At 35.1% G+C, this 22,446-nt stretch overlaps 1 protein-coding gene and 1 pseudogene across 3 annotated transcripts in view; both read right to left on the bottom strand.

Moving 5' to 3' along the window:
• Positions 1-6,622, bottom strand: part of LOC120216419 (probable LRR receptor-like serine/threonine-protein kinase At5g10290) — a 24,352-nt gene extending 17,730 nt beyond the window's left edge. Inside the window, exons 1-8 of one of the 3 annotated variants that reach the window (XM_039213853.1) lie at positions 6,502-6,622; positions 5,350-5,489; positions 2,197-2,332; positions 1,983-2,054; positions 1,186-1,329; positions 1,014-1,085; positions 755-820; positions 439-509 (exon numbers count right to left, since the gene is read on the bottom strand). In XM_039213853.1, the coding sequence (XP_039069784.1) occupies positions 439-509; positions 755-820; positions 1,014-1,085; positions 1,186-1,329; positions 1,983-2,054; positions 2,197-2,332; positions 5,350-5,416 (628 nt within the window). In that variant the 5' untranslated portion in view covers positions 5,417-5,489; positions 6,502-6,622. The remainder of the gene's footprint in view (positions 1-438; positions 510-754; positions 821-1,013; positions 1,086-1,185; positions 1,330-1,982; positions 2,055-2,196; positions 2,333-5,349; positions 5,490-6,501) is intronic. The other 2 variants (XM_039213852.1, XM_039213854.1) reach the window with 2 other exon arrangements.
• Positions 2,776-18,393, bottom strand: LOC120216420 (annotated as a pseudogene).
• Between the last annotated feature and the right edge of the window lie 4,053 nt (positions 18,394-22,446).

The following is a 22,446-nucleotide window of genomic DNA, read 5'->3' on the forward strand; positions in this document are numbered from 1 at the left end:
TCTTTAGCGCCTTTTAAAATATAATAATTCAATTTAATTCTTTTTAGCTCCTTAATTAAATGAAAAAATTGCATTTTTACCCCCTTCAGAAAAATTAATAATTCAATTTAAACCATTTTAACACAAAACTTTTAGCTTTGGCCTCCAAAGTTTTTAAATTTTATCTTCGTCCCCAACACAAAATTCCTACCTTCGTCCCTAGGTACAACTAATGAAGAAAGAAAAAATAAAATAACCTAAAAGCACTTCAACCGAGCAGGCTTTTTTGTACATACTGCCATACAAAAATCACACCTAGGTACATCAGTGTGTGCTTGGTCAAATGCGCCTCGTCCATAAGTATTTGAGGCACAAGGGCTAGGGTGCATGCCTTGACAACACAGCGTTGAATGTTGTAAAACAATGTTACCGAGTCAAAAAAAAAGTTAATGAAATTACCAGAATTGTTTTCAGTTGACACGCATGGATGAGGAAAATTTACACCACAATTTAAATTGTTTCCTGTAAAACTGAATAAACAAAGTTAATAGATTACACCGCAATTTAAATTGTTTCCTGTAAAACTGAATAAACAAAGTTAATGGATTAAGTTCACGACCGAAGCATACATCTACAGTGGGTGCATGCACATTGCTGGAGAGAGATAAAAGGGTGTAAATACACATGTAGTAGCAAAATAAATAAATAGTAGAAAGAGTTTTATTTCTTTGTATTGAAATAGGCAATAAAATAAATTAATAAAAAATAATCGTACTTGTAATTTGGAATGTTGAACAAAATATCAGGTACTTGACCACTAAGATCATTTGAATCAAGCGAACTGCAAAGAAAAAAAGCTCAGCCATTTCAAAGGCACTTCAAAAGAAGTCCAAAAAGAAATAATCAATCATGCGTTCAAGTTCAAAACTTTACAAACTAAGAAAGCATGGATCAATTTGTTAAAACTCAATGTTTAATCAATTAGCTGTTGTATATCAAAGACCTTCGGACGCCATTCCGGATTCTTTACTTACAGTGAGATCAAATTTGTAAGACCTGAAATAGGCTGTGGAATGGTCCCATTAAGATTGTTCTTACCAAGTGTCCTGCTTGAATGAAAGAAAGAATGTCGTCCTATGAATGAGTTACGAGGTAATGCAAAATATATCAAAACAAGTAAAATCTTAATATAAAGATAGTTCTTACAAGAATTTCAGATTTTTAAGATTCCAAAGGGAAGAAGGTATTTCGCCAGTTAAATTATTATTTTCCAAATCCAAGCTTGTCAAGTTTGACAAATTTCCAAACTCTTTAGGGATCTCACCAGTTATACCATTTCCTTTCAACGTACTGCATGCAGGACATGGAAAAGCACACATAAATATATAAGAACAAAAGATCCATCCCAAGGCTATAATGACCGTGTGCAGAAATAACTAGTTAAATAAAGTTATCAATGAGCAGAAACTCGCAATTTTAGTCTATGCTTTGAATTAGTGGCAATCATTATCTAACATTTTATTACCATAAGGATGCTCGTATAGTACAGAGTTACTACTTACTACACATGTAAGATATTCAACTTTTTCACCAAAGATACAGAACTTATGGAGTAATAGTAATTCGACCAACAGATTCAGCAAAACAGTCTCACTCTTACAGTAAAGCCCTTTCATGATCCTCCAGAATCAGCAGTCCTAGGTAACTCCTCCGTCACTTGAAACCAATGTTATTTAGTAAGCTACTTATTTTTCTCAGTTTTCATATGCCTCCAACATATTCATATCATTTCAAAGAGATTATTAAGGCTTATCATACAAGAACATTTAGCCTAATAATGATGTATGACATAAATCAATAGGTTTGTGCACTGTTAGAAAGCAAAGAAAATTCTTATCAACCCGAGAACCGGGTATAAACAGTGATGGAACTACTCAGCAAAATTCAATACATCAAGAAAAAAAACAAACTATTAATTGCTAAAATTCATGTTCGATACGTACATTGATGAAAGATTTTGCAGAACTCCTATTTTAGGGGACAATGTGCCAGAGAAGTTCATGGATGACAAAGTGCTGAAAGAAAATTGACGATATCAAGATAAACATGCATTTATGTTACAAAAATAATATTTCAAGAACAATGAAATCATGCACGCGTACATTTGCAACTATGAACCATAGTCAAGGAGAAATAAAAAGTATACAAATAACTTACACAGATATGACATTTTTATTACTAGGATCACACTTAACATTTGTCCAAGTGCAGGGGCCAACTAGATTTTGATTCCAATCTTTCAACTGATCGGCTGAAGCATGGAGTGAGCTCTTTAATGCAATTAAAGCATCTCCTGGAACAGATGATAGATATTCATAATACAATTAAGCAAATAAATAAACCCTCTGGCCATCCAAGGCCTAAGGAATCAGTATCTAAAATCAACCAAGAGAAGAAAAGGAAATGAACTTATAGTGGAAGATCCTCTCACTATACCAAATGCACATTAACTCATGCATGCAACTTACATGGATCTCAACAGAAGTGAGTTACTTCAGCCCAAATTTCTCAAAAACTCAACTCCAAAATTTAAGTCGATAACACAGAGTGAAATAAAGTTCAATAAAATATAACTAAGCAACCAAGTCTAGAGGCTTTGAAAATTCAGCTGATTGATAACGATTGATAGTCCCTAGAGTGGTAAAACTATTTTTTATAGGAATTGAAGGTCTCGTTAAAAACCCCCTTCTTTATTAAAGAAGCTTGTAGACGAGCTCCTTAATCAGAGGAAGGAGGAAAAGAGTGCCTTAAGATTTCATTAAACAAAAGAAATTACATAAGATACAAACTTATAGTACCCCCACCAAAAACAAAGAATCAGAAAACAACCAAAAACAACCCTTCACAACAACACTAACTGCCTAATCACCTCAGCTACAACAACAACTCCAAGAGGACAACCAGAACTTGGCCCGAAACACAGCACAACACAGAACAACTATAGAAAAGCCACATAACAGCTGACAAACCATAAAAGCCAAATTCGGACATTAAAGCCATGAGCTTCCACACGATAAGTGAAGAAACCAGAAACTTCGAAAAAACTCTGTCCACCATTCTGCACCGAATACTGGACATGACATCGGAGACCAAACCGAAACTCCAACTCCAAAATCCAAAATCAACTTCGATTCCCCGAAAACAAATCACCACATATTGTATCTTTCAATACGTCCATCGCTAAAATGTTCCAAAATCAAGAACACTCGTGAGCCTTTAGATTCAAAATCCGAATCTTCCCCGATCTGAAGGGATTCTTTCGCATCCTTCTTATGTCTCTGCCGCCTTGCATGAAAGACAGAATCATAAAGGATTCTACCTTCAAGTTCAGACAATCCTTCCACACGTTGCACCTTACTGTGATTACTCTTTCTACGGTAATCTCTAGACTTCCAGTGTTGAGCCGAATGTTTTCCAAGAGCTGAATGGAGAGAGCTTAAATTATTATTATTCCCATCCTTTGCTGTCCGGTTCTGCCTGTCCACGCCCTTGGAACTAATAAATGCAGAATTATTTGCCAGGCCCACAATATTCTCATCCTCCACTACCTTTGTCTCTACCCTACAATCCAACATGGGGAATTCTATAAAATAATCCTTCATTCCCTCAAAACCACGTGCAGTGTCACTACTTTTCCTCTTGTCATTTTCTGCCTCTTTCTCCGCTTGGACCAGCACATCCTCGTGTTCCACTACTTCCTCAATTTTCGATTGAGCCATCCCCTGACCAGCAACAACAATCCTCAGTCCCGAAAATAGTTCCTCCCCTATATTCCTTTCCTCCTCAACCTCATCCTCTAGTTATGTTCCCCATACAACATAATAGATTGTCTTCTTCCTCAGAACACCGCTTGGAATTATTGACCTCCGAAGAGTCCATGCTTCTTCCTGCTTCCTCAGCACATTCCTTCACCTTGGAAATCTTCACTGGCGAATCACCATCGAGTTCCCCCACCGTGGATAACGGGTAGGCAACTACCTTTTCCATCATGGATGAATCCACCCAGACAGATTCTGGTTTGAAACAAGGTTCAAACTCAGAAACATAAATTGTATAGATCTGATCCCCGACTTTCAAATCTAAGTAGTCTTCCACTCAAGCTTGGCAGTTCGTGGTTATCTGCAACAATGCTCTATCAAACGAGTCGGGGTTGAAGGTCCCTTCCTCAATGGAGAAAAGTTCTCCCCATTTGCCAGCAATGTTTCTGAAGGTGGAATGGCTCTATACGAACGAAGGGATTCCTTTGCACGAAATCCATGACCGACGGCTGCTGCACTGAAACTTTTCCGACCACACTTCCACTTTGTCGAAGCAGTTTCTCAACGCCCCAATCTGATTATTAAGAGCCAAATCCTTACTCTCTTCATCTTCAAAAATGATTAAAATTGCTAAACCACTTAACCTCATAATTTTGGGACAAAACACGCCTTCCTTATGCAAAAGCGTAGCCAGCTCTTTCATTTTTAAAATTTTTCTGCACCAACCTACCAAGTTATTTTTGAGAGCTAAGAGCTTATCCTCGTCAACAACACCGACTATGGGAGCCTCTGAATGATTATCAACCTCCACTTTACTCTTGACCTCGGCTAGTTTTGGACCAGAAAACTTCTTTCTCCATAATTCTTCACGAGGTTGAAATCTCGCCATGAAAAGTCTAATTATAAAACCTTGAAACCAAGATCCATCAGCACAATTGATAGCCTTCCTCGCGTCCTCCACTCTGCTGAAGCGAACAAAGTCAAACCTACTTCCTCCCATACTTCTTTTATTAGGGATGAAAGAATCAACCACATCGCCATATTTATCGGGAAAAAACCTAAGACCTTGATGATGAAGATACTCTGGGATATTGAAAATGATCACTGTAAAGCAATTTTTCCCAACAAATCTTCTCACCTTACTCGACATCAAAGAGATATAAAAAGGGAAAAAGAAAGAAAATATTTTAAAACGCCTGATTTTTAGAGAGAATGAGGAGCTTCTCTCACTAACGCCTCATTCCCAAGCTAATGAGACGGTTAAAAGGACCCTAGAGTGGTAAAACTTATTGAACAAGAAGAAAAGCTTCAGGCATCTTTTCGTGAATCCATTTGAGCTTATTGGCTAAGTAATATCATCCCTTTACATCTAAGCACTTTAGCACATATAAGGCCCAACACTCCAAAGACTATTACAAATAGGAAATTTAACTCTAAAAAACAAAGGACAAGCTCAAACATGCCTATTGTGAATGATGTCTATCGTCAAATTTACCAGTGAAGTGAAATCCTGAGAAAAATTGCCCAACAGGAGCATTTAAACAAGAATAACCTTGAAAATCAGCAGATACAAATGAGAGCAAACAAGCCAACAAAAGTGCACCAAGAAATGGTCCCATCTTCAGCAAAGTTGAGCCCAATGATCAATGCAATGAAATACAAAATCTCTTACATATATACAAGTGACCATCACTGCAAAAAAATATGCATCAAATCATAAATATAAAAGCATATTACAAATGATAACTAGGAAAAAAAAAACAACCTAACATCGGAGTCCGAGTAATGTTGGCAGTTAAGATCAATACAGATCAATAATTGCTAAAGAGAGAAAAATTAAAACATAACAAAAACAGAGAGTTCCATATACAAAAGTTCCTATTAGGACAACCATCGATCGATGGAGAAACTAGCAACTGTCAAGCACAGGCCCTTCTGTTCTTGACTCACATCAGGAATTTTACAGCATTTATTAGTGCTTCAATAAATTTTGGGGGTAGGAGGAAATGACAGGCAATTCACTTCATATCAGTTTACAAATTTCAAATCATTGACATTTTCTATATAATTTGACAATCATCATTTCCAGAAAGTTTTTGGTCAGTGATTGGAAGCTATATAATGAAATTATATGTATCCCAGCACTTTACTTTGTCTCACAGAACGTTTCATCTTTGCAAAATCATTCTTTCCTTTTCAGTTATAACATGAAGTTACTAGAATCAATAAGTGTAATAAGTCAATAAAAAGATAACAAATTTTCCATCAAATATTCCTTTTCTGGCAGAGAAAGAACGTCAAACAAAATCACAATGAGCTCTCCAAAGGATCTTTCAAGATTGCAGAACAGTAATGCAGCTTTTAACATTCAGTACCAAGCAAATTAATGCAAAATCAAACAAGTATAGTTCCAATTGGGGAAAAATGTTTGGATTAAGAAGAAAAAAAGGGAAATCTATTTTTCAGTACTGAAACAATTCTCTAAACAACAAGTAAAAGGAGCAGTTATTTTTAAAAAGGTCACATCTTCTTTTTCTCCAGAGATTTTCCTTGAATTTAACCAGCCTAAAAACAATGAATTTAACCGAATCAAGAGAGTAAAACAACAAGCCAATAATTGAATAAAACCCAAAGCTTAGAATCTCAAGAAAAAAAACATAAAAACAAAGAACTTAGAACTTGGTTTAGGAAGAAAGTTGCTTACCTTTGAGAAAGAAATCGGTTAGAGAAGAAAAATAAAGGATGGGGTGTTTTTTATTATTTCAGATGGACTGTAATAACTTGTAAGAATCATATACTGATTCCCTTGGGTGAAGGACAGACATTATTTTTGTCAGAAACAGAAGTCTATCGAGAACCTTAGGAAGCACGTCTTTTATGGTCTTATTTTCTGTAATTAATTTTGGACGGACCCATTAATTTATATAAAATATTAAAAATATGAATGTAACTTGATGGAAATAACAATGGTTTTGTATATATATATACATTTTAAACAATAATGGTTGTATATTTTTTATTGTCTTTTATTGAACTCTCATATTCTTATTATTCTTGATGTTTGAATTTAAGACCTTAAAAATAATAACAATAATTTTATTACTGAAATTGTTTTATTTGTACAATAATTATATATTTTAAATTGTCAATTAGATTATAGTTTTTATTAGTTTAGTTTATTCAATTTATAAATAGTTTTTATCCACTATCCATATTTCCGAACAATCTTAATCTAGATTAGCGTACTAGATAATACTCCACAAAGATTATTTTCACATCATAGTCTACGCGTTTTTACCCAAAAATCACATTGACAGAAATTAATTATTTGTCAGGCACTGTTTCAAAAAATTTTACCGATCTAACACCCTTTCTGATGAGGCGCGGATCTAGCACCCTTTCTGACATGGCGCGGATAGTTATCCGCTCCTTATCCGAGCTCGTGCCACGCCATCCATGCCTTTATGGGATTCTAACACGCGCCAGTAAGACACGAATCTTTTATTATTAGTTCCGAACTTCTCGACCTTTAAACTCTCCCCTCACCTATAAATAATACCCCCTTCAACCGTAAATATCACCACATCAATTCCTACTATATTTGTTTCACCAGTTCCTTTGATATTTTCTTGTAAGGTAATTTTTTTAATATATTATATTTATTTTATGTATGATTATTTGGAAAAAAAATATTGTATTGGTTATTTTCTATTATTTTTTGCGGTTGTAAAATTGAAAAGTGGGATCATATGTCGATACATTTTTGCCGATACGGTAACAATATAAAATTATATTATTTAATTATTATTAATATTTTTAAATTTTTTTATTAATTTATATTTTAATTCGTACACTATTTATTTAATTAGGCGTTTTTCATCTTTTGTTTTTGCAGATATAAGACTCTTAATCTTTCAAACTCTCAGAATGACGAGTATTTTAGCTATTGTTTACTATGATGGAGAAATTTTGAAATATGAAACTGGCGTCGTGTTCGCATCAAATCATTCTATCAAAATATCCTTCAAGATAAACATAACTCTTGAGGAACTGATAACGAAGATTTCAAGGAAGGTTCATGTTGGAAGTACTAGAAGATTGTCCTCGCTTCAGTACAGATTTCCAACATCGGTGTTTTCGTTAACTTATACAGCGTTCAAACTATCGAATGATAACGATGTTGCAATGATGGTTGATTATTAAGATCATTATTCAGACGTCGATACAGAGATGTATGAAATTAGTTGAAGTGTGTGTTGTTCGTGGTATGTCATTATGCTCTCACTATGGGCTGACTCAACAAGTTGATCAAGTTGACAGTCCAACTACAGTAATATTTAATGATTTTAACGTCATAATGGGAAATCCGCATCATGGTGTCATCCCATCAAGTTCAATGGGGAGATATTCATCAGCAACTTCTTACGATCTGTATCGAGGTGGGTCCACAAACAATTCGTATGGCAGCATCACATCCAGTTCAAGGGGAAGACATTCATCTGCTAATTTCATTGAACTGGATATGGAGTTGCGTCACGCAACAATATGTATAGTACCCATTTGACACGATGCCTTCAAGCTCCAAGGAGAGGCATATGCGAGCTTCTTCGACCTCAATGTCAAGATGCCTTCAAGTTCAAGGGGAAGGCATGCAAGTACCAGCTTGTTCGACCTAAATGTCGACAGCGTGGAGGAACCCTCATCTCTACCAGAAGAACCTCTTCGTGAGCCAGGTGCAGATGGTGTTGAGATTGGACTATTTGTTCACCCAGAATCATCACAGTTCAACATAGACTCCAATGATTATGATGATGTAGATGAAGTTCCCACAAATACGGTACACATTGAATCTCCAACACATATGTATGAAGTTGACTATGGTGCAATGTATGGGCCAGAATTTACAGATATGCCTAATGTCGGTGACTATGGATTTAATTTATCAGTCAATAATGGTGAGTTATATAAAGGAATGGAGTTTTCATGCAAACAAGAAGCAATGATGGCAATTAAGAATTACAATATTCGTAATTTTGTTCAGTCCAGAGTCGGCCGCTCTATCACCGAAAAGTATGTATGTCACTGTGTCTAACGTGAAAACGGATGCAATTGGATGGTTCGTGTATCGAAGAGGAAGATGAAAAACAATATATTTGAACTAACAATATACAATGGTCCTCGCACATGTTTTGTTGGAGGGATCAACCAGGATCATCCCAACTTAGACTCTGACATGATCTGCCAAGCCACCATGCCCATGGTAAAAGCAAGCTCCCATATAGCTATTGATGTGTTGATTTCAACTATACAATCGCAGTATAGGTATACCGTCTCATATAGGGAAGCATGGAAGGAAAAGCAGAATGCCATTAAAAACTTCACGGCGAATGGGATGAATCTTACAATGAACTACCAATTTGGTTTCGGGTGGTGCGCAGATTGAATATTGGGACAATTATGGACTTCGAAACTTACTATGCATACCACAATGATCGAGTTCTTTACGATCGATGTCAATTCTACCGGCTTTTTTGGACTTACCCACAGTGCATTAATACTGTGAAATACTGCAAGCCCGTGGTCCAAATCGACGGGACATTCTTGTATAGAAAATACATCAAGTTTTACTATTGGCAGTTTTTCAAGATGGTAATTGCAACATACTTCCAGTTGCTTTTGCCCTTGTTGAAGGAGAAGATACATATTTTTGGGCTTTTTCCTCCAAAACTTACGCTTACATGTTATCACGAGGGAAAAAATATGTGTCGTTTCAGGTCACGGAGCTGAGATCAAAGTATAAATGGATTATTTGGGTCCAATGTGGCAACCACCCTATGTCCAACATTGGTACTGTATCTGACACATTGTTGTAAACTATTATGGAAGGTTTAAGAAGAATGTCAAGCGCCAATTACTTGTGCGTATGAGTATGTCAAAATGTTATTTTTTATTTGTCAATCATTTTCATTTTTTTATGTAAACAAAGTTATTAAGTTCTACATTTGATGCTTAGTTTACGAACTATTACCTCAAACATTTGAGTCCATGCTTCAAGAGTTGAGGGGAAAGAACGAGGAATTATACAATTACATCATCCTCATCAATAAAGAAATATAGACAAATGCATATGATGGTGGACACATGACGACCAATTTCGCTGAGGCTATCAATTTGACCTTAAAGGGGGCACGCCGTTTACTAGTAACGACTTTGGTAAAAACAACATATTTTTGTTTAGGAGCGATTTTTGCCAATCTTGAGGGACAAGCTCAAACTTGGGTGCAAAACGGTCATGTCTATCACCCTAGATTAGTTACAAATCTACAAAAAAGAATTGTTGCATCAAATGAGATGTTTGTAACAAGTTTCTCTAGAACCCATGAATTATTTCATGTCATAGAGATCCCGCGACCTCTTTAAGGGATTTAAGCTAACTCATTCAAAGTTAATCTATGAGACAGATGATGCGACTGTGGGTTTTTCAAGCTCTAAAGTATCCATGCTCTCATGTCATAACAGCTTGCTCGCATACCCATCAAGACTATAACCATTTTGTGGATCTCGTATGCCTACTATCAGAAGTGTTTAAGGTATATGAATTTGAGTTCCCCCATAGATAATGAGAAAGACCCTAATAAGGTTCAGAATTAGCTTCTGATTGTACCAGATACGTCCTTATTGAGGGATCACGGTCATCTAAAATCCACTCAAATTCATTGTGATATGGATATTCGAGAAACGTCTAGAGAAAACAAAAGATGTGGCATTGTAGAAACCCATGACACATTAGGAAAAAATGTCTATCTCTTTTGTCATCAAGTAATTGTTGATATTGTGCTTGATGTAGTTGTTGTTTATGAAAGATAAGTTTCTGTAATTTAATTTTCATTTACTTTAAGTTAATGTCATTTGATCATCACCGATTAATTAAACAAGAAAACGATACAAGAAAAGAGATTAAAAAGCATTAAATAATAAAAGCATTCACTTGAATTAATATAATAAACAAAATAAATTAATTAATAAAAAGTCAATAATTAAAAAAATTACAATTTTTTAAATAAAAAATTAAATACAAAAATAATGAAATATATGAATCTATCAATGTCTGCGTCTTGAATGTGTTCAGCAGGGCGGTAACTGTCTGTCTCGAGGCGGATTTCTTCGTATAACTTGTTTTAACTCCTCACTCTCATCATCATCTTCATCATCATCACCATCACCATTATCATCATCATCATCATCAGGAGCAGGTACATTTTGTTGATGAGGGACGAATGACGATGTAACACCTTCATAGAATAAGGACCCTAGAGGTGTATGACTGACTATCCCACCGCTCATAGAAAATTGGGAAAACTAAGAAAAGACCTACATTGATGAGTGAGAAAATTGTACAGGAGGTGTCTGTGCGGCAGCCATCGGTGGTGAAGATGGACCTGCCATATAACCAGTATATGAACCTCAAGTTAGATCTGCAAACATAGAACCATATATCCTCCAGGAGGAGTCATATAACTATGCGGTGGTAGTGACATCTAGTATGGAAACGACGGTGGCAGCATCTGATATGGCTGCGGAGCCATCTGAAACGGTTGCGGAATGTACAATGGTGTAGACTGTGGCAGCTGTAAAGGTTCTAGTGCTGCAGCTGAGGACGAACCGGAAGCGTCCACTCTCTGTCTACGAGTCGAGGTACGATGGAGTTGTGATGGTGGACGTCTTTGTTGACGTCGATGAATGCTCTCGCCTCGTGCTTCCTTGGAAAGTAGAAATTGTTTCTCGTTCCTTTTAAACCACTCGTAATAACCATCTGGAACCGTCAAATGATCCACATAAATGGGTTATGTACGGAGAATGCGCCCACTTCAATCCTCTCATATTATTACCCACTCATAGTACTTTAGCAACCAGTCCACTTCTTTTTTGCTGCGTCGATCGGTGCTGTCCAAATCGTCAAGATTTTTAGGTGCTTCCAGAATTGATTGTACAAAACCAAATTTGCGGAGCACGTGATCAGTGGGATGCCACTCGACAATCGCATAACAGATCAGAGTGACCACCGTCATCCAAACATTTAATGGGTCCCTTAAGTCATGTGGGATGCAAATCCCCATCTCTTCAATACAATAAGGAGCACATTCAAACTAAAACAAATATATATAATTCTTATCAAAATAATAATCTAATTATATAAAGATAATTAAAAGTAGATTTTGTTATTTAAATACATACATTTGTGCTAGCCTTCTGATCAATTAGTAGACTAATTGATTCTAATTCATCACATAAATCCTAATGATCTTTCCTTGCAGTAGACCACCCATTCAATGAAATAATTTTTATCATATACTAAATAAAATTATTAATATACGAAATCAGTATTATAATTACCTCAATAATAGCGGGAAGACTAACGAATTTTTCACCACCGGACATAAAAATGGCATGTGATACCACGCCCAAGACTTCAATAGAAGGAGACATCCGTCGATAGTATTTTTTTCTATAGTCAGTAGCTCGACACATTTTCCTATAGAGAAATGCCAAAACTGTCGAGGCTCAACTCAGTTTGCCAGCCTAATAAAAATCGGCGAGGTGACACAATCACATACAGTGAACTTGGTTGCACGATTTGTTCGGCATCAGGAGCACTCCTATCAACTATAGTATGCAAGCTCGTGCATACATTTTAACCTGCTCCTCCGAGGCTTTGCTACTCAAACGCTTGAAAGTTACATCCAACCAATTTAGCATAATTCGACCACCGTTTAAATTAGGCGGGACATCTTCGTGCATACATTTTATCCTACTGCTCCGAGGCGTTGCTACTCAAACGCTTGAAAGTTACATCCAACCAATTTAACGTAATTCGACCACTATTTAAATTAGGCGGGACATCTCCAAGATACTCCTGGCACAATGAATGACAGTCACCGTGCACTACCCCAGAAAGCACATCTCCATCTACCGGAAGCCCCATGCATGGAAACATCCTCCAGCGTAATTGTGAACTCTCTGCACGGAAGATGGAATGTGTGTGTCTCCGGTCTCCGCCGCTTAATCAATGCAGAAATCAAGTTGGATTCTAGGTTACGGTGCCCTTCGTATCTTGCTACGTAACTGAATCCAGCCTCGACTAAATACAACTATACACGGGTTGGTATCTCTAACTTAAGATTACGGATGAAGAGATCTAATATACGGTCTCTCTCTTAATTTAATAAATATTATATAAATTAAAATATAAACTAATACTAAAAAATTTAAATAAATAAAATATTAATAATAATTATAATTAAAATAGAATTTAAAAATGTTATCGTATTAACAAAATGCTTCGAGATATGATGTCCATTTAAACGAAGCAGACCGTATTCCATTTTATAACTGCAAAAACTAATAAAAAGTAAATATAATACAATTTAATAAAATACTAAAGTATTAATTTATTATAATATAGTAAAATAGTTTACCTTCTAAATAGAATTTGACCGGGTTTGAGCTTTAAGAGGGGTTGGGCTTTGAGAAGATTTGAGAATTTGGTGTGTTTGAATGAAGAAGGGGTGGTATTTATAGGGAGAGGGGAGGGGTTTGGCAGAATGAGGTAATTAATGTGGGAGGTGTGAACGGTTGAAAATTAATTAAAAGGTACGGATCACCATCCGTTCCTTTCTAGAGTGTGTCAGAATCCCAAAAAGGCACGGATCATCATTCGTGCCTTTCCCTTACGTGGCGCCTGCTCGGATAAGGAGCGAATGATCATCCGCGCCTTTCATTATGTGGCGCCACATAAGAGAAAAATCCGCACCTTATTAGAAAGGATATTAGATCAATAAAATTTTCTAAAACGGTGCCTGACATGTAATCAATTCATGTCAGGGTGATTATTTTTGGATAAAAACGCTCATATCCTATCTTTCTTTTCTTAAAAAAATTGTCGTTCATTTGCTCTAAAATGCTTCTTATCGAATCAAAATATCGTGTTATAATTAATATTTTCAAATAAAATCTAAAGAAATGTAGTTTCAATCTATTTTTTTACTTTATATTTTGTTTTCAAAGTGATTTGGACTTGGTCCAACATAGAAAAAGAATATATTAGCATTGCTCCCACTTTACGTTAATTGATTAGTGGTGACCCACCAATATACATAAACTTTATAGTGTGAATAACTGAATGTATCTATCAAAAATAGGAACAGGCAGCCAATATAGACTTCTGTTGCATGTGCTTCCAGAACACCACGACCACACCAAAAATTAGACTAAAATTAAAATGCTATCTATCACTAATATTTTTTAATATTTATGAAAAAAATAAAATAAAATCTTTTAATATCAAAGTCTCCGTAGTAAAAAAATTATTATTATTCTGAGAATATCAAAAATGTAAACGTTTAATATTAAAAGATTGAATGTTATTTTTAAACAAATACTATTTTGTAATTACTTCATATTAATAAAAAAATTCATCCAATTACTGTATTTTTGTATAAAACTTTTTGTATAAGTAAATCCTACTCATAAATAATATTTATGATGAATTTTAAATAAAAAAATTATTATCAAAAGTATCAAATTAGGTGGGCTTGTCCAAATGGATGAGAGAAGTTTCATCACCATTCATTCCTTCCTAATAATAGGAAAGACAAAACTGAAGGATAACTTTGTTGCCCAGATTTTAGTTCAATATCAAAGAATGGCTGCAAACAGGGATTTATCACTAAAGTCCATCTCTTCTTACACCTCCCTGTTTCCAGCGACATTCATTTATATGGGGCAAAACTATCACAATATAATCTTACCTTACCTACGTGTCCAAATTTTAGCTGCTTTCAGCTTTCGTAGTTGAAGCATTTTCAGAACTGCAATGTCTATCTTTGCATGTAGCGGTAGTTCCGACTTCAGAAGCTGCCCTCACTAGACAGTGCATACGATTTCCGTGGCAATTAGCACCTAATGCCATTGTTGTATACACCTATCTCCTGTCACTTGCTGTCTTACCCTTGCTTAAGTCGGCAAGCTCCTCGATAAGCTTCCTCTCTTCACTGCTCAACCTTTTTGGAATTTCAACTTGGAAACGGACCAACTGATCACCCCTAATGTTGGTCTTATTTAGAACAGGAACACCTTTCTTGGCCATTACGAGGGTGATGTTTGGCTGGGTTCCGGCCGGTATCTTCAAATCAACCATACCATCCCCAGTTGGAACCTTGATTGTTGTTCCCAGTATTGCATCTATGTATGACACCTTGCAAGTGTACAATATGTTGGTATCATCACGTTTTAGGACGGGGTCTGGGATGACTTCAATGACTACAAAGAGATCACCGTGGGACTCACCTCTCCTTCCAGCATTTCCTTCGGACCGGACCCTTAAACAGCTGCCCGAGTCCACACCAGCCGGCACTTTCAAGCTAATCCTCTTCGTTCTCCTTACCCTCCCATCCCTAGTACACGTACTTCATGGGGTAGAAATTTCCCCCGTCCCACCACATGAAGAACATGTCATTACCTGCTGGAAGACCCCCAGTGGAGTCCTAGCAGATGAGATAACTTGGCCCTGCCAACCACATGTGGTACATTTAGATGGTGTTGTTCCGGGTTTTGCACCAGAACCATTGCAAGTTCTGCAGCTTTCTAGCGGGTTATCTCGATTTCTTTCTCAACTCCAAACACTGCTTCCTTAAAATTCAATACAAGACTGTAATATTCATCCTGGCCATCAACAGCTCTATTCCTGGAACCTCGTCCACCCATGCCACCCACACCACCCATGCATTCAAATAGTGACTCAAACAGATCAAAAGGATTGCTGAAATCCTGTCAAAGCAAACATGACATCAATGCCTGAATGAAATAATGTTGACAAAATATGGGAAACATAATTTTGAAATGAAAGATCTTATTAAGCATCAGTAGAATTAACTTACCCCCATTCCCATACCAGCACCTTTAAGTCCAGCCTCCCCATATTTGTCGTATAGAGATCGCTTATCATCCGACAATACCTAAGCAATAGAATGCACCTCAAAGATCAGATATGACCATAGCGATTCAGGACTGTTGCATTTTAGGCACCTAAAAGAAACCATAGTAAGCACAGCATGATACTCTTACCTCATATGCATTACTAATGTTTAAGCATACGTGAGTTAAAGACATTTAACTAGCAACACAAACTGAAAAAACAAACTTCCAAGAAAAAGTATTCAGTGAGAGTCAGAGATCTTTAAAATACTGTTCCATATAGTCTCCATTTCAGCAATTGCTTCCACGAATATATGAAATATATTAATAGAACTCAACAAACACCTAACTTGGGAATTCCATGACTACTACTATTCCATTTTCTATTTCTTTCAGCAACTACGTTCTCATTCTAAAAATCGTAAAATATCATTTTGGATAAAATTTTTGTTTTAATTCCCCGCTTGAAATCATCACAAGCTGATTCCTCCATCCTGAGATGAGGATATTATGATGACAATAAGTGGATGTCAACCCATCTCATTAATATGATCTCTCAGAGAATTCCAACTCATCTTTAAACCGAACTTCTTAGAGAAAGTGTTATGCAACAACTAATGAAACCTAATTTCCCAGACCCCGGTAAAGAAGTTAAATGATATGGTTCAACCAGAATAAGAGAAGAAATTTTTCTGAAGATCATTGTGGTCACTTCTGCATCAAACAACTTGTACCATCACTAAATCTGAAAATGGGGAAAGAAAATAAGGAGAATAATTAAAAAAAAAATTGATGATTCTCAGAGACTAACCACAACACTTCATGGCCCAAAGTATTCAGAGATTTTCTCATATGGGTCAATATCACTAATTCAGATGTTAATTATTATTTATTTATTTTGAGATTAACTTTCAATGAGCAGATTCTTATGATCTGAAACTGATTTTCAGATTGCATCACATCAAATTCCAGAAAATCCAGATAACTAGAGCTTGTTGATATAATCATATCATGTTTTTATCTGAAACACATCAAACTCAAGTTCAAGCTTACTAGCACTGCACATCACATCTAAATATAATGAAATATATAAAAGTGCAACAAACAGAACCATATAAATAAAAGGCAATAGGTATAAGGTTATCAACTAACTTGTTCACATCTGGATGATAACTTCGTGCAAGCTTACGATAAGCTGAAAAAACCAACAGAAAAAAAAGTAAGATAATATAATATGGAAGACAAGAGCAGGAAGTAGTAACAGGGGGGGGGAAATTGAAGCTCCAATCAAAGCAGGACAACCATAATTTTTCCTTCAAATAGTTGAAACACCTAAAAGATACTTCCTTCCCATTAGCAGAGACCACAAATGTGAATAGGTAAAAGACCTCTTAGGTTCCTCTCAATTTCAAAATTGGAAAAATTGACAACTCTAAAAAAAGAGGAGCAATTTAGTCCCAATCAATTTCGAAAATGAGTGGTTAAAGATAATTAATCGCGATATTAATATTTTGTCAATTTACATAATTTTGATTGACATAATAAAAAATAAGCCCTCAATGATTATGCATCATGTCAATTTGATCCTGATTATAAAAATTTCAACATATAATTTATACATTTTGTCAACGTTGAGGGCTAAATTTGTTGTACTTTTATAATTAAGACCAAGTTTACATGATATATAAAGATTGAGAGCTAAATTTATAATTATGTCAATCAAAATTATTTAAAATCGATGGAGAACATTAATGTCGTGACTAATTGTCCTTAATTGGTCACTTCCGAGATTGTCAAGAGAGGGACCAATTTTCCCAATTTCGAAATTGAGAAGGACCTAAGAGGTCTTTTTACCAAGGTGAAGTTAATCATCTTGGTTGAACCATTGTCTTACATTTCTTTCCAAAATTTGAAAGCATCCATTTATTACCTAGTAAATATCCTGGACTACGTCTTAGCCTCACTTCACGTATATCCATCCTCTCTAATATTCTATTTGATTTATGTTATTAACACCTACCTCTCTTAAAATTAAAGCTTGTGCATCAGTGTTTTAAAACTTTCCATTCAAAAACCCTTAATCCAAGTAAACTTAACTTCAACTTGAAAAATCGTAAATAAGAAATTAGATTAGCAAACAAAAATAAGCACATAAATGCAGCAAAAAATCATATAAGGAATAAATAGAACAGTCACTGAACAAGTTTTGGTACGTCGACATACCCTTTTAATTTCAGATTTGCTTGCATTTCTTGACACCCCAAGGACAGTATAATAGTCCTGCTCATTATATAACATGATCATGCTAAAATGAGGATGGAATATTGAGCCAGATGCCAAAATACGGCAAGAACAATATGAAATGCATACTCAAATTTTCAAAATATATAATTACCTAATAAAAAACATTAAAGCCTAAATTTTCACCCAAAAAAATACAAAACAAAACAAAAGCAAAAGAAATTGGAAGTAGTTTACACTCACAGTTTCAGCTCTAACAATGAACCGTGCTCCCCTACGATGATGTGATTGAGACGACCTCAAAAAGGATAACAATGGTAAGGAATCACGTGAAAATAAGCCTGAATTCGATGCTCCCAAATTACTCACTGTTCTTGTGACTCCGCATAAGAGCAGCATACACCAAAATTATTCTTCAATGGTTGCCAACAAATAGCATATTATGGTTAGAGGTAAAGCATCACACATTTTTGCACTTGTGTCTCTCTTTAATCAACTATCAACCAGCAGAAATACAATCTAAACAAAAAGAGTGACTACAAAGGGGGTAAATCTGCCCACTTAATCATTATGTTCACCAATATGCCATGCATCAAATTCACGTATGCAAATGAATGCTCATGCAGAAACCAAAACTAACAAGTGGCAATGGGACTGCAAATTCAGCAGTTCCAAATCCATATAAAAGACTAGAAGAAAATATGTGTAGTCAGATAAGCTAATTCAACAATACCCTTGCTATATACAAAAGATTTAAGTAGAAAACTTACCCCAATCTGCCTGTCATTATCCGGTTTGGGACATAAGGACATATAGTAAACTGAGGACGAATACTCCACTGAGCACTGAAAGTGCTTCCACATGGTATAGAAAACCTGAATCCTAACTTTAAGCTGAATGGCCTTTAGCAGGCTGAAATAGATCAAATATATATGAAACTAGATGGATCAACAGCACCGTAAAATGAATTAATCCAATCCATTATTAAAAAAGGTAAATAAAAATAAATAATGACTTTCATTTCATCTAGCAATGATTCAATACAAAAAGTATTCCCATCAAAATAATGTCAAGAATCCAGAAGTTGTTCTCAACAATATTTCTCACACTAACTCAAACAGTTTATCATATACGACCATATGCGATAGAGAGAAAATAAAATAACTAGTTTAGGCAAAACCTCACCGACTTTCCTGACCCTAAAAACAAAGAATATTGATTTGGACGGCATTAAACACCTCTTCTTATTCAACATTTCAAGGCCAACTTGCATTCCTTTCAGAATTCATGCTCTCAAAAGTTAGTTTTCATTTAAGTATATCTTCCTTTCTTTAAGGATTTCAACTACCAACCCTTTACGAAACACATTTAATGTCGGGCTATTCCTGTTTACTAATTAAAAAAAATCATATTTCTTCCTTTTGTAGAGGAAAAAGAAGATTTTTTTTTTTAAATGTTTAAAAATAAAATTCTTAATCAAAAGCAAACAAAAGTACTCTTAAACTCTCTCCATCACCCAGAAACCAAAATTGTCGATAACAGTACATCTAATTACAAAAACACATAAATTAAAAAGCAGCAACCAGACAATTGATATAGTATTAAAATTTTCAACGAATATGGCATACTTCTAGAGCTAAAGCAAACCTGTACATCGATTTTAAAGAAAATATTAAATAAAAATGGAGAATTAAAATGCAAAAATAGGGCAAGAAAAGAAGAGCAAACCTTGTTTGGCTGCAAAGCAATTTGCTCTAAGTGAGAAGTGAAAGGCTGAGACTAACATAGCGCGTCTAAATATAGAGTTTAATTCCCTGATTTCTTGGTAAGTTGCTCTCAACTTGCAACCTATGTTTTCCACCGTTGGATTGAAATGAAATTGAGATTTTGCTACGCCTTGCTATTTTGTTTCTTCGATTAGGGGTGAGCGTTCGATCAAGTCGAATCAAAATCAAGTAAAAATTTTTGATTTATTTGAGTTGACGAATCTTATTTTACTGCTCGAAGTTGACTTGAAATTTTTTCGAGTTAAGTCGAGATTATAAAATTCGAGTCGAGTTGAGTCATTTTTTCGAATTTCTGTTTAAATTTAATTGTAAATATTTATAATATTATAATATTATTTTATTCTAATTTAAGTGACTTTCTATAATCATATATACAATACAAATATATATCTTCATATTTTTATATATGTGATATATATATATTATACAAAGTCTAAGGACTCGACTCAAACTTGAAAATAAATCCACTAATTACTAAAAAATTTTGAGTTATTCGAGTTGCATTTTACAACTCGATTTGAACTTGAATTTCTTTTTCGAGTCGAGTCAAGTTTATGAAATTATAACTTGAAACCAATTCGAGTCAAGTTTTTTTAGTCGAGTAGAGTTTTAATCACCCCTACCTCCGATTCGATAAAGTAATTACTATATATTTTTGTTTTGACAAACAATAATAGAGTTAATAGGGAAATTGACACTTAATTATATTCGAATTTCTATTTTGGTCTTTAAAATTTGATTATATATATCACCAATTTTGATATCTTCACGTCATAAAAGATAATTGATTTTTTCATCTAATTAATTTTACGATATATCTTTTCAAAATATATTGACCATTTAACAATAAACATTTGTATTTTTTTGTATACGCGATATTCGAATCTAAAATGTTGAAGGATAACAAATTTTTTAGCAATAATTTTTTTTTGTTTCAAAGGGAATTTAAAGAAAGCTAAGTAGTCATATGACCTCTTTGGAAAGCTATGCCCATGAGATCAGCTTTCAAAGCAGGAAGTACATCGACTGGTGGGTGATCATAAATTTCCAGCTCCTCTTCGAGACAGTAACCCAGCTTAGAAAGCACATACGCACAGAAGTTTGCTTCACGATATGTATGCTGGATGCAAATATTCCACCTCCGCTCCTTTAGGTTTCGAATATCAGAAATAAGACTCCCAAGCGGGTGAATAACATGTATTACCGGACTCAATGAGATTCGGCGCCAACCGAGCATCAACATCACAGTCAACGTTTCGAAAACTATACTCCCACGCAATAGCAAGTCCTAATCTGATCTCTTGGAGCTCGGCCGTAATACTTGAACATACTCCCAAATGAGCAGAAAAGCCCAATATCCACTCACCAGTATCGCTGCGATTGATACCACCTGCACCCGAAATACCAGGGTTCCACCGACTAGCACCATCGGTATTTAGTTTCACTCTCCCATGAGTAGGAGCCTTCCAAGCTACAAGTAAACTTTGATTTGTTGTGGGCAATTTTCTTGTGAGTTGAGAGAACCTCCTAGGTAATGGCCACGATATTGCTCCAAAGACCAACCTCATCTCGTCGCATTTTGAATGGTTCAAAAATTGAACGATAAATCCTTTCATCTAATTAATAGTTGGCACATAAAATACAAATTAATTTAAGTGTCAAAATAAGAAAAAGTTACTAACAATGTTGGTTTAAGTGATAAGGAGTTTGATATTATTTAAACAGGTCTCAAGTTCGAGTTATTGTGTATGCATAAAATCATCGTAAGGAAACTCACCCACCAAATTTATGTGTACGATGCAAGTTGATCCGAATTAGTAAGGATAAAATCATGAAAATCGGAAGGAAAACAACAAAAAGTAAGAAAAAGTTTGAAATTATTTTTATATTAAATTTTATTTTTCTCACAATTCTCTTTTATTTTATTTTTTTCAATTGATTTGAAGGATTTTAAGATTTTTTTTTGACAGATCAAAATAGTTAGAACCATTGGAGGACATAGATAAACCAAAATGAGATATTTGATCTAATCCGATGAACAAATTTGGAGCTCAAAATCATATCTCAAAAATAAATCTCAAAAATATTTAGGGCCAGTGAGATGATAAAAATTTTATATAAAAATCAGATCAAAAGGAGTTAAGAGTATGACAGAGAACGATGGTCGAAACATTTTGTAACTTGCCAAAATATGAATTTTGATGCATATATATTTTTTGTTTTTCTTTTCTGAATTGACTCTTAAAGTACACTTTATTCTTAATTTGACTAGGCATGTATCACTCATTTTTAATTTTTAATTTTTGAACGGAAGAGGAGGCGATAACGCCATTACAAAGCTTTATTCATCCTCAAGAAAGGAGGACCAAGAATGTCTCTATGAAAAACATCAATTAAAGAGTGCATAAGCTTCATTGCTATCTGTCTGAACAATTACTCTTTCAGCGCCTTGTTGCCAAGCTTAAGCGGAGGCCTTCCAGGATTCCCGCTACCACGACCTTGGACATTTCAAACAAAAATTTTAAAATCCATAAAAAATAGTGGAAAGAGAGAGTAGCCGTGAGGCTTAAATTACTCGACCATGACCGTAGGGTCATCCATAGCAACACCCGCTTGGGTAACATGTGTATTATGAGCCATTTGAGCTT

The sequence above is a fragment of the Hibiscus syriacus genome, unplaced genomic scaffold (assembly GCF_006381635.1).
Source record: "Hibiscus syriacus cultivar Baekdansim isolate YM2019G1 unplaced genomic scaffold, ASM638163v2 tig00110160_pilon, whole genome shotgun sequence".
Classification (NCBI taxonomy): Eukaryota; Viridiplantae; Streptophyta; class Magnoliopsida; order Malvales; family Malvaceae; genus Hibiscus; species Hibiscus syriacus.